General features: G+C 38.3%; 1 protein-coding gene across 2 annotated transcripts in view; it reads right to left on the reverse strand.

The window, feature by feature from the left end:
* The window catches only part of CAND1 (cullin associated and neddylation dissociated 1), a 44,528-nt gene extending 31,995 nt beyond the window's left edge, over nt 1-12,533 (reverse strand). The window contains exons 1-2 of one of the 2 annotated variants that reach the window (XM_025882942.2): nt 11,994-12,533; nt 1,513-1,656 (exon numbers count right to left, since the gene is read on the reverse strand). In XM_025882942.2, coding sequence (XP_025738727.1) covers nt 1,513-1,656; nt 11,994-12,061 — 212 coding nt within the window. In that variant the 5' untranslated portion in view covers nt 12,062-12,533. Of the gene's footprint in view, nt 1-1,512; nt 1,657-11,993 lie in introns of those variants that run through there. The other variant, XM_073900685.1, reaches the window with a different exon arrangement.
* Between the last annotated feature and the right edge of the window lie 542 nt (nt 12,534-13,075).

The following is a 13,075-nucleotide window of genomic DNA, read 5'->3' on the forward strand; positions in this document are numbered from 1 at the left end:
GTGAATAAGACCTATGTTCCTCTCAACTCTCAATTTCGGACAAAGACTACTTTTTATTACCACTTTTAAAAGCTGGTAAATGTTCATCATATATTTTGAACAATGTTTAGTTTTATTACGCACAGGCCAAAAAAAACAAATAAATAAAAGATGAAAAATAAAGTAAAATTATACTCATTGCATTATTCTGCAACTTATCTTTTTAAGACCCATTTTATTTTAAACTTGCAAATGTCCCAAGTTAAAGAAATTGTACTGCATTGTCTAAAAACTCTATGCTGACCAATGATTTCTCACATTTTTGCCTGTTTTTACAGCAGATATGTAAAAGCTAAGCCTAAAACAAACTTACAACCTTTGTAATAAATTGCAATACTGGGCGCCTGGGTGGCTCAGTCAGTTAAGCATCTGCCTTTGGTTCAGGTCATTATCCCAGAAAATTCCCTGCTCAGCGTGGAGTCTGCTTCTCCTTCTCCCTCTGCTCTTCTCCCCCACCCCATGCTTATGCGCTCTCGCTGTCTCTCTTAAATAAAATCTTTAAAAAAAAAAAAAATTGTTTTAATGCAATAAAGGAATCATAATGAGACAACGCTTTTTTAAATTGATGCCTAATTATTACAGGACATACAAAATGACATAAAATTCCATAGCTTGTTATATGAAACTAAAGGTTACACTAACTATGTAAATTGTTAAGGTTTTCTAGTATTTGATACATATAAATGAAACAATTTAACAGAATTTACTGAGAACTCAAATTCTGTACCCTATTACTAAAAATAGTCAAACTGTCAATAACATGTCTAATAAGATGCTCCTACTACACTGTACACAAAGACAATTGGAATTCCCACAATTTTTAGGGAAAATTCTTTGTAGCTGCTATATCTATCAGTCTTAATTTGTGTTAACTACGGTTTTAAATGCTGCTGTTCTTTATAAAGTCTTATTATTTTTTACTTCCCTTGATCACTGGTTCTTAGATTTTCATACAGAGATGAATAGAGGCAAGTAGGCCTTTTAACTTGGCTAAATAAATCAGGTCAAACAAGTGAGAGAATCGCTCTTTCTGGAGTTTCCATTACATATTTCATACAAATCAAAATACCATAAAAGGCTTTAAGAAGTGTATGGGGTGCCTGGATGGCTCATATGGTTAAGCATCTGCCTTTAGCTCAGGTCATGATCCCAGGGTCCTGGGACTGAGCACCGCATTGGGCCCCGGCTTGGCAGGGAGCCTGTTTCTCTCTCTCCTTCTACTGTTCCCCCTGCTTGTGTTCTCTCGCTCTGTCAAATAAGTAAATAAAATCTTTAAAAGAAAAAAACAGAAAAAGAAACCTTAAGAAGTGTATCATACATACCACATGCAAACATTGAACATTCACCACTCACCTGCAAATTCTAAAGAAAATTCCAGAAAGACATAGTACACAACTAAGATAATTTACCAACTATTACACTGAGTCTTTTAATGGGGCTGATAGGGGTGGAAAGCAAGTAAAAAACACTTACCATTTGACAGCTAAATTCTGTACCTCTCCATTTTTATCTTCCAGTAACTTCAAAATCATTTTCACCACTTTCCTTTCACTGTCATCATCCAACTTGATGGAATCTTTCTGCAGTTCTGTCATCAAATCATTTGTAGCCATAAACCTATCAAAAAATTAAATTTGTTGATAATTTCAATTTTTAAGCACAAAGATCATGTCTTTCAAATATAATGCTATCATCCTTATCTAACTATCTAAGTCCTAACAAACCCTCTTAAATAAGGAACCCATCACTTTAAATTATCTTCCCCAGGTCAGTCCTGTTTTAAGTTACAGATAGGATCTACTTTGAGTGTTCTTTCATTCTAATTAACTGTATCATTGCTTTTAGGAGGAGAAAAGCTCCTCTTTATTTTCTTTGTTTGTGATTTGAATTTTATCCAGGAAGCCTTTAACTACAAACATTAAGAATACCTTCCTATATAATATTCTGTGTTGGGATCGAGGGGCAGGAGTCACATATTAAAAAATTACTGGGAAATTTCCAAAATACAAATTCTCAGCTCTACCCCAACTCCCATCACAAGGTTATCAGATGTATTTTCAAAATGGTGAAGAGGCGATTCTAGAACATATTTCCATCTGACATCCAGCCCCCTCCCCTTAAGAACTACTGCCAAAGAAAGACAAGTTTAATACTTAATAGTCTGAACAAAAAATCCAGAGTGATCAATTGTCTAATCTCCGTTTTACATGAAAGGGTTGAATAGGAGACAAAAATTAGGTAAACAGACTCTCAGATTTTTTTCTCATATACCTCACCAGATGATTCATTGTTTTAAAAGTATTTTCTCAAGAGTAATAGATAATCACACTGAAAATAAAGCCCCCCTGTTTGAAGGCCAAATGAATTTTTCCCCTAATTCTGGCTCTTCCCTACCTACTGAAATAACCTAACTGCAGTAACAACTACTTAAAGGCCTTTTTCTTTTATATGAACCAAATCAAGTTTGAGTAAAAGTGTACTATTTATATGACATACAGAAATGTCAAAATCTGTGTTTAAATCAATTAAAAACCACTAACTATTGGAGCTGAAATGATAAATAGCTACGCAGACAGTCTGGCAATACAGGCGATAATGTGGTAAGGATCGGCAAAACAACTTATTAATTTAGGAATTATTTGTTATCTAAGGAGTTAATATGTTCATTTAATGCTAATTTGACAAAGTTTTAAACTACAATGCAAGCACAATTCTTACCAAGGTTTGTGAAACAGCTTATAAAGTCTGTGTTCAAATTAGGATTATACAAGGTAAAGCATGTACTTTTTTTAAATGAACATGGTTGTAATGGATAGCCCCTCCCCATTTTATATGACAAATGAAATTAAAACCACACAATATTCTAGAAAATAAAAAACAAAAAACTGAATAATAGCGCACTAATGCAGGAATTCTGCACACAAAGCATTAAAATATCTTAACCATTTTACTTCCATAAAATTATGAAATAAAACAATAGTAGTTAGGACTTCTAAAGACCCCTGAAATGCTCATCACCTGGTTGAAAAGAACATGGCCATTAATTTAGGTAAAAAAGCAAATAATCCCAATGCAAAAAGTTGTTTTATGGTTCTGAAGGGAGTCTACTGGTACACAGATTCTCTCCTTTATTTACCACTTATTTATTCATTGCCTATTATGCTACAAGGCTGGACTATGAGCAAAGGATAGATAAAAAGTAAATAAACCTTGGCTCCTGACCTCAGAGAAGTCTACTGATTCTCAGAAATCTACGATCAATGCAAAACCACAAGATATCACCTCACACCAGTCAGATTGGCTAGTATCAAAAATACAAGAAATAACAAGCATTTGTAAGGATGTGGAAAAAAGGGAACCTTCGTTCCCTTTTGGTAGGATGCAAAATGGTGCAGCCACTATGGAAAACGGTATGGAGGTTCCTCAAAAAATTAAAAATAGAAATACCATATGATTAGTAACTCCACAACTGGGTATCTGCCAAAACCAAAAACAAAACACTAATTAAAAAAGATACATGCACCCCTATGTTCACTGCACCATTATTTACAATAGCCAAGATATGGAAGCAACCTAAGTATCCTCTGACAAATAAATGGATTAAAGAACAATGGGATATTTTATGGAATAGGCACAAAAAAAGAATGAAATCTTGCCATTCTCAACAACATGCATGGACCTAGAAGGTATTAAAGGGGATTAAGAGGCACAAACTTCCAGTTATAAAATAAATGGCAGGGATTTTGTATGGTGACTATATTTAGCATGGTGAACACTGTGTAATGGACAGAATTAGAACTGTCAAATCACTTTGTTGTACACTTAAAGCTAATGTAACATTGTATGTCAACTATACTTCTATAAGTTTATAATTTTAACAAATCTATGACCAATGGGGTTAAACATTTTTTAAAGCTGAAATGAGCCCCAGTAAAATGAGCAATAGGTATTATTTTTAAAAATGAGAGAAAATGGAGGGTATTAAGTTACACTGAGTTACTTTTTAATGGTGACGCCCAAACAGAAAGTTCTAAGAATTTCTTCTGTTAATTTGATAAAAAAATTTGCACTATAAAATCATAAGAAAAGTTGTTTAACCAGCTAAAAAGCTGTCCATGGTAGATTCAAAAGCCAATCTGTAAAATGTCTCTTAAGCATGTAATGCTCTAGGCATGATGCTAAGACCTAAGATGATAAAACAGACTCAGTCCCTTCCTAACCTTTTCATCTAATACGGCAGACAGACAGGTAAATGGACAAATCTCAATCTTACAGATTTTTAAAAAATACTCAAGGACAATTGACACTGATCACACCAAGAACTGACAGTTTGGATCTCCAAGGATTAACAGGGGTGTGCATGGGGAAAGCTGGTTTGGAATTTTAAATTTTTGTCTTTGTTGGGGTTGGGGACGGTGGCAGCAGCAACAATGCTGAGGGACATAACCCTTTTGAGTGAAGGGCTAAGAAGCAGTTAAGTGTGGCTGGGACATAGGCAGGTAGAAAGAAGCCTAACAGGAAGAAGATGGAAATGTAAGCTGACATCAAGATAAGAAAGATCTGACTCTGTAGTGAGAACCTAGTACGTATGTAACAGGTACTGTGCTCAACTCTATACAAACAAGAGATAGCAAAAGAAAACAGTTCCTGCTGTCTTGGAGCTTACAATACAATCAAAGAGAGACATTAGTTTTAAAAACTACATATATGGGTTAATTGTATATGTAATTATGAACAGAGATAAATGCTAGGAAGGGAAGGGAAAGGATAGGGCACAAAGAAAACTCAATGGTGTAATAAAGTAACCTGATGCAGATTGCACTGAGGTTTGTGCATTAGGAAAGACTGAACTCTGAAGCATGGGCAGGAATTTTTTTTGGGGGAGGAGCAAGTAAGCAAGGGCCAAGAGACTGAAGAGATTTGGGGGTCTTACTGGAATTTTAGTCTTTATTCTAAGAGCAATGGGAAGTTATTGAAAGGTATCTGGGTCAGAGATGGGCAGTACACCAAAATGATCAAATGTGCATTTCAGAAACATTACTCCAGCTATACTATGGTCAGAGTGTAGAAAGAACCAATCTTCATTTAGCCAAAATGAACGGAGAAAGTTAGGAGAGTTACTGTTGCAGTCTAAGTGCGAAATGATGGTAGCTACAATTAGGGTTATGACAATCTATGGAGGAAGAAAAATGGACATACAATCAGTTCTCATTATTATCAAAGTTAATGCCTTCTTGTTTCAACTCACATACTGTAAAAAGTATCCTCTTCTCTATCTAGTGCCACATCATTTGCATGTTTGTGTTTTTTGTTGGTAATGTTGCTGTTAAAATGACCCCCAAGCATAGTGTAGTGCTGTCTAGTATTCCTAAGTACAAGAAAGCTGTGTCTTCCAGAAAAAAATACATATATTAGATAAGCTTTTCTCAGGCATGAAGTGATAGTGCTGTTGGCCATGAGCACAATGTGAACAAATCAACAACATATATTAAATAAGGTTGTCTTTAAAAAGAAATAAAAACAAGGTTATGAACCGATCAAATATGAAAATGCTATGACTAGAAGCTCACAGGAACCTACCACCGTATAACGGCTCAGTATCACTAATTCCATGTTCATGGTTAACTTGATAGTACTACCTACCGAGAATAATAACCAACTATTTGAGATTTAAAAGGTTAAAATAAGTCTTTGAAATGGATTAGATATGGGGATGGTAAGGGATGAGTTAGCAAATGGACAAAGCAGAGGGAGGAAAACCACAGGACTTGGGTGTTAAAGTCAGGTATGTATCCCTTCCAGAGTCTTACTGTTATTTAGCAGCCATTGTCATATCAAATAGTTCAAACACTCACCTTACAACAGGAGAAAGGATTAATAAACCTGGCTCAACTACAGACTACACAGAATGGCCATTCCTTCTGATCCTAATCAACAAAATCTCAGCAATAGTCAAGATGTAAACATCATAAATCAATGATGCCCTGGCAGCCCAATTTCATCTGCCCTTGGTCAAAAGGGAGGACTAAGAAAGGGAAAAAACAAAAACAACAAATAACAGTAGCCCTACAGTCCAGGAACTGATCTGAGGCTCATACCTATATCTGAATGTTATTCCAAACTGATCTGATGCTTACAATGAAAGCGTATTGTTTTCCTAGACATAAACAACCTCACAGAATATACATTTCAGACAAGTTCACTTAACACAAAATACCAAACACACCTTCCACTCTAACTCATTGACTGCTACTTCTTGACCAATTAAAGCTTTTCCTCTGCTTTAGTTTCGCCCTCCTCATATTAAGATGTCAAACAATGGAACTGCCCCACTTTCCAACAATCCAGTGTGAAACTCCACTTCCTTAGACCCTTCCCAAAACTATCCAAATGAATAGGTCCTACCACTCTTTAACTGAGACTTCCCATGGTGTGTCTTCTCTCTCCCTCACTATAATGGTAATAAATCCAACTTGTGTCAAGGATGCCTATGTAAGAGAATTTCAAGAAGGAAAAAGTAATAAACAGTGCTTGCATATCAAATAGATAAGCAAACAAAATATCCACTGAATTAGTTACATAGAGGTTCTCAGAAACTTGGGGAAGAGTAATTTCAGTGATCCTTACGTGGGCAACAGCTAAGTTTAGAGTTTATCTTGTAGTTAATGGGAATTAGTGGGGAAGGCAATGATCAGCTGTGATATTTAGAAAGAAAATTCTAATGGAAGAGTTACCAAAGAATGGATTAAAAAGAGGCCAGAGACAGGAAGACTAAACTTTGAGAAATACCCATCAGGGAATTAAATGAGAAAGAAAAAGGTAGAAGGGTGACATCAAGGTTTTCCAACTGGGACATGTGGTACATGGTAATGGAATGGGACAAAATAAAAATAAAAAAGGCTTAAGGTGGGAGAGAGAAAAGTTAAAATGTTAACTTTCAAACTTCTATGGCAGTCCCAGGTGGATATAACCTACTGGCAGTGCCATCTCATGTATTCAATAAATATTTTGGGAGTACCATCATTAGGAACTGTGCCAGGCTCTGCAAACACAGTTATGAACAAGACAGTCATATGATAGAACTTACACACCTGGCTTATTCTACTGGACTGAAAGTTCCTTGAGGGGAGAAATTATTCATCATAAATCCAATGTAGAGATGTACAGAAACAGTGGTAGAAATAGATACCTTGTATTGCACAATGAGCAGTCTCACAACTCTTCCTCTCATACACAAGCACAATTTTACCCTTGTTACTAACAGACAGATCTAAGTGAAACGGGCCACCTGCACCATCTAATGAGCTAATTATCTTTCAAAAAACTCATACACACACCACCACCATCTCATTTTTTTCTCATTTATTCCCTTGGAGTATGAATTTAGGATGGTCTTAATATTGTTCATGTAAATCAAACTAATTTATAGCCCTCTTTCTTCTTCCCAGTTACCTCAATGAGGTCTTTCTTCAGTGGTGAGCCTTAATCATTGCTGATAATCAGTGTTAGCAGTACACTTTTATCACGTAAGTGAAATCCAGTCACTAATGGCCATCAACCTGCAAAGTACTTAAAAGGTGCCCAGAATCACCTTCCTAAGCTCTACAAATCTATCTCCTCTGATTAAACTTACTTTTCTTCAAGCACAAGTAGTACAGAGAACTTCACTAGTATTTATTGTTACATTATTATAAATGCCCATAGGGTACTTTCAGGTATGTTATAGAATCTCTAAGGTCCCTTCCAGCTCTGAAAGTGCAGAATTCCCTACCAGGCCTGAGATTTTTATTAGCATTTTAAAGTTTCCAAGAAAAAAATAACTGCTAATATCCAAAACACATACATACATACATACATAAATTTGGTAACATAAACTTATCAAGCTAGGAAATTCTGCAGTGCAGTAAATTATTTTAAGACTATATCAAATGGTATTTAAAAAAAAATAGACTGGTAGATTTTTACAATGGTTTCTGGAAGAAATTTCCCAAAATCCTTACACGCTTTTCTAACTCTAATTAAAATCCAACTAAAACTAGCACCTGGGAACCCACAAGGCCAAAACAGTGGAGGATTCGTTCAGTAAAACAAGGTCCCTACCCTCAAGCAGTTCCCTAAACAATACCCCCAGCTCCAGTCAAGATTATCTACTTGTATAGTGAGCTTTCACGCTTGCACTCGTTTTCTCTACCTACAACTTCAAGACCTAGCTCAGGTAACTCCACAAACATGAATCTCCTTGCTTCCATCTTCTCTGCCACTTAAGGCTGACAACTACATATTGCTCTGGGTTCTTCATCTTTTTATAAAAGTGTCTTAACTATTCAACAAGCATGTAAATACTACTAAGGGCAAGCACTAGATCGTAAACATTCTGTAGTCCCTTCTCAGGGAATTACTACAAGTGTCTTCTAGCACAAAATATTCCATAAGCCTAAGAGGGAACTGAAATTTAGGTTCTTAGTCTCAATGTCCCCTAGTCAAAACCCTCAAGAAGTAACATAACATGGTAGTTAAGAGTTCATGATCTGTGGTTGGGGTTGGGGTTGGGGTTGTCTGGAAATTTCAGATCTAATGTCTAACTCACCTTGGGGAAGTACTTAATTACCACCACCACACCTCAGTTTCCTGGACTGGAATACAGATTGTTAACTATCCACTTTATACTACAGTTATGAGGATAAACAGGATCAAGTACATAAAGTTGACAGTAAGCATTAATATTAACTACTATGTAGATAAAGATAAAACAGTGGTAAATTTCCTTCAGCTCTTTATTCCTTGGAATACTAAAGTATTCAGTTGGTGGTGAAGCATATGAAAATAAAAGCAAAACTTGTTACATCAACCCACTGAATTTTCAATATTAATATTCATAAACAGAGCATTCACCTGGTTCATGCACATTGAAGTTTTCATTCTGGTATCTACAGAATGACCTACCTACTAGTAGTAAACCTTAAAATACCACCTTCAAAGAGTACAGAATACTAAAACATGAAAGAAAAAGGACGTCAGATGTCCCCCCCAATAAATTGAACCCATGATTTAAATCCTACAAAATGATTCTTTAAAAATGCTGACATCTGAAAAATTTGAAACCTGTACCCACTTCTTTACTTTACTTTATATGAATGGACTATGTAGTTACCCAGAGACCTAAAATTTCAGGCCTATAAGGGACCTTTTGTAATCACCCATGTACAAGTCTCTCAAAGTAAAAATTTAATCCCAAATTAAGTAGTCTGTCCAAAATCTCACAGAGAGTTCACAAGAAAAAAATCCTACTAGACTAGAACACATGACTAGAGCCCATATTTTGTGACCAGTAAGTAGGTCGTATTCTCTTTGGATTCTGCCATGAAAGGAATAATTTTTTTTCCTTTTAAATATATTATTGTTTTCATCTCCCCTTAGCACAAGTACAGGGGTTTGCATTAGATATTCTATAATATTAACTCTGTCCTCAAGATCTTTGTTAGTAGGTATCTGAAAACACAGAGCAACAAACTGTGATATTTACACCAAAATAAATTTCAAATGAGAAAGAAGGCATACTTTTAAAATAGAACACATATATTCAAATAAATGCCTATACTGAAATTACACAGAAAAATGTTCAAAATACTTGACTTCAAATGCTCACTATTTTAGTTAATCTCTTAAATATCTGTAATTTAATATACACAGTACTTTAGTTCCAAAGACTTGTCTGTTAACTGGATGGCTTCAGCATACTACAAGTCTTTAAAACATAGTTAATAAAAATATCTTAACAATGCCAGATAGCTGAAAGTCACTGTTTCTACACTTATCTTCTTCATCAACTATTAGAAATACATCAATATTACACTTTTAGAAGAACAATCCTCCAAGCAATGTTTTGATTTACTCTAGCTGAAACTGGTAGATAATTCTTACCAAGTTCAACACTGACTACAGCTTAACATCAAAGCATTGTATCTTTCATATAGTTTATTTAAAAAAGGAAACACAAAATCATGTATATATTATCTTTACAAAAAATTTAAATAGCTTGAGTCAAAAATCACATATGCAGTATTAACACGATTTGTTTATTCTAAGCACATTACCCATACACAAGTCTACCTAGTTGAACAAAATCATGCTATTATAGTATTATAGCAAAGTGCTATCTTTAGTATGAAATTGATATTTAGTACTTTTACAGAATGAACCAAATTTACAGAAATGGGAAGGGGGGGGAATCACACCAGTCTACATAGCTGAAAGGTTACAAATATATGTATATATCCCACTCAAATATGTATTTAAATTTCAGTGTCTTGCATTGAGAGCAAGCAAAGTTCCCAAAGGGAAGTAAACAGCATTCTAATCCTTACAAAACACGCGCACACACACAAAAACAAAAGCAAAACTTTTATTTCCTCCAATAAATCTTGATTTTGATCTACACAAATCTAAAATACCAAAATAACCAAACAAACATGTCTCTTCCAAAAAGTCACAAAACCAAAATCTTTGGTATTAGCAAACTGGATTTTTAAAAGTTTCAAATGCAATACTCAACAACTCCCTAGGTAGCAAAACTTTGTAAAAATCATTTCTGGCTTTGAAGTCACAGAACCAAAACTGTATTTCACTGACCATTTTAATACACCGGCACATCAATTTAATGAGGAACATAATCATTACATTTTTCATGCTTCTCCTTTCACAAACAGGAAAATCTCTTCCTAGTAGAGGAGGTCTGGACATGTTTTCAGGTGTTAAAGGGTACTGCTCATACATACATAAATAAAACAAAACAAAATAAAATAGACTTCAGCCTCAATTTTAATTGAAGATATCTGTTCTTTCCTTTAAAATGCTCACAAAATACAACCACCAAGCCTCAGAGAACAAAAGAATATCGAAGAAATAAAAAAGCTTTTTTTTTTAGATTGGGAGCTTATTTATTTGTGATGGGATAGGAGGTGGGAAGTAAGGAATGTAGCCACCACTGTAGTACAAAAAAAAAGGGGGGGAGACCCAGATAATCCGTGAGAATATAACAATTCTTCAAAATGCATGTTACCAATGTTTGGAACGGACAGTACAAGTCTCCTGGAACAGAACTGCTATAATAAAGCCTCATATTCACCACCCTCATTTTTGAAAACTTCCATCAGTGAGATCCATTTGCTTGCTTTACTTTTTAGTTTAAAGGTTCAGGAATTCACCTTTCTGGCAGTAATTTTGGATATAAGAAAATGAGAATGAAACCCCGAATTTCTGCTTAGTTTTCACCTGACAAGGAAAAATGACAGAGATGCTGGCGGGAAAACCCTGCGAGTCAAGTTTCCTCATCCTGGCTCCCTCCCCACCCCACCCCACCCCCTTCTTCCCACCTTCACGGAACGAATTGTCCAAAGAAAAAGTTTATAACCCAATCCGTGGAAAGCTCAAATAAAGCAAATCATTCAAGCTGAACGCACCTAGGCCCACTCGCATCTGCGGGAAAAGAGGCGGCAGCTGGGGCCCACAGTGGGCATCAGCCTCAGCCCTAGCAAGCAGGGCGGCCTAGCGTTTAAGGCGGGCTGGCCGGTAGGCCCGGGCCTCCTGGTCTCCAAGCCTAGAGCAACTCCCTTCGTCACAACGGTGGATGATTTTGCCCCTTCACACTACCTGGGGCACGAAAATCACGTCTCGGGATTGGGGGTGGGGAGCAGGGAATGCAGTGGAGGCGTCTGGGGACGCAGAAGGGGCCTCGGTCCCGCGGCGGGCAACGGCCTAGAGGAAAGAATGGGGGGAGGGGGTCGGAAGGTGGGAGAAAAAGGAGCCTGCGGGATCAGGGAACCGAGTGGTGGGCCGGAGAGCTCGGGAAAGCACACAAACCGGTTAAGGCCAAAGGGGTGGGGCAAGGCCTGTGTGAGGGCCAGGGCCGCGGATGGGGACGCCAAGGTGGGTTTACGGTCGGATTTCGGCCTCACCTGAAGTCCTTGTCGCTGGATGTCATTTTTTCCAGCAAATTGGAAATGTGGTACGAGGCGCTCGCCATGTTGACGGCCTCGATCCCGCCCGCTGGCGTTGCCGGTGCTGCTGCCCGCTGCCGCTGCCGCCGCCGCTGTTGCTGGGGCTCCTCCTCCCGCTCGCGGCGGCTCCCGCTTCCAGGGTCGCAGCGCGACGCCGACGCCGACTAGGGAGGCGCCTCGACTGGCTGCCCCCTCCTCGGAAAGGCGTGGGCCTGTCCTGGAGGAAGCAGAGGCTGTGGGGTCGGCCTAATGACGGCGCTGCTCGCTGGAAAAGGAGCTCATGGGCAGCGAGTACAGCAGGGCCTCTCCGGGGAGCCAGACACCTCCGCTCGGGTTGGTCTCGCTCCCACTCTCTCCGCACTCGCTCCCTAGGGCAAGAGGCCAAAACCCGCCTCCTTCGCTCCGGGGGCGGGGGCGGCAAACGCGGGACGCCACGGAAAGCCGGGGTCAGGGTTCGCGGAGGTCTCCCCACGCACGCGATAGAGACGCTAGTTAAAAGGCAACCGTGTTGGCTGAGGCCTTCGTCAGTCTTCCCGTGAACCGCCTTTCAGGAGGCATGACAACGACCGAAGGGGCTGTTCTCGCGAGATTTGAAAGCGACGGTTAAAGGACGGGGGGGGTGAGGGGGACAAGCGTGCTGTAATCTGAGGATAACTTGCTTTTTTTCCGTATGACAATAAAGGAAAGGTTTACGATTTTTAAGGAGTAGAAGGCCAGGAAGTAATGCTAGCTAAGGGGTAGCGTGGGGACCAACATAAGAATTATTGAAGGAGCTTCCATTCGAATAGGACGCGTGGCCTACTTTGCCTTCACCACGGTGAAATAATGTTGCCACGTGAAAACCACAAATCCCAGAATTCAGTCGGGGTGTTTCACTGGGTCAGGATGTGATTGGCTGAAGGAACTTGTAGCGTCCTCATTGGCTCCCGTGCGAGGAGTGAATGCTGGGATTTGTAGTCTAAAAAGTCAGTTGTAGTGGATAAAACCTTTAGCTCCCCGCGCATTTGGTTTCTGCCGCGTATTCGGATTTCTTCTTACAG

The sequence above is a fragment of the Callorhinus ursinus genome, unplaced genomic scaffold (assembly GCF_003265705.2).
Source record: "Callorhinus ursinus isolate GAN/ISIS: 27379988/994484 unplaced genomic scaffold, GSC_fseal_2.0 scaffold14, whole genome shotgun sequence".
NCBI lineage: Eukaryota > Metazoa > Chordata > Mammalia > Carnivora > Otariidae > Callorhinus > Callorhinus ursinus.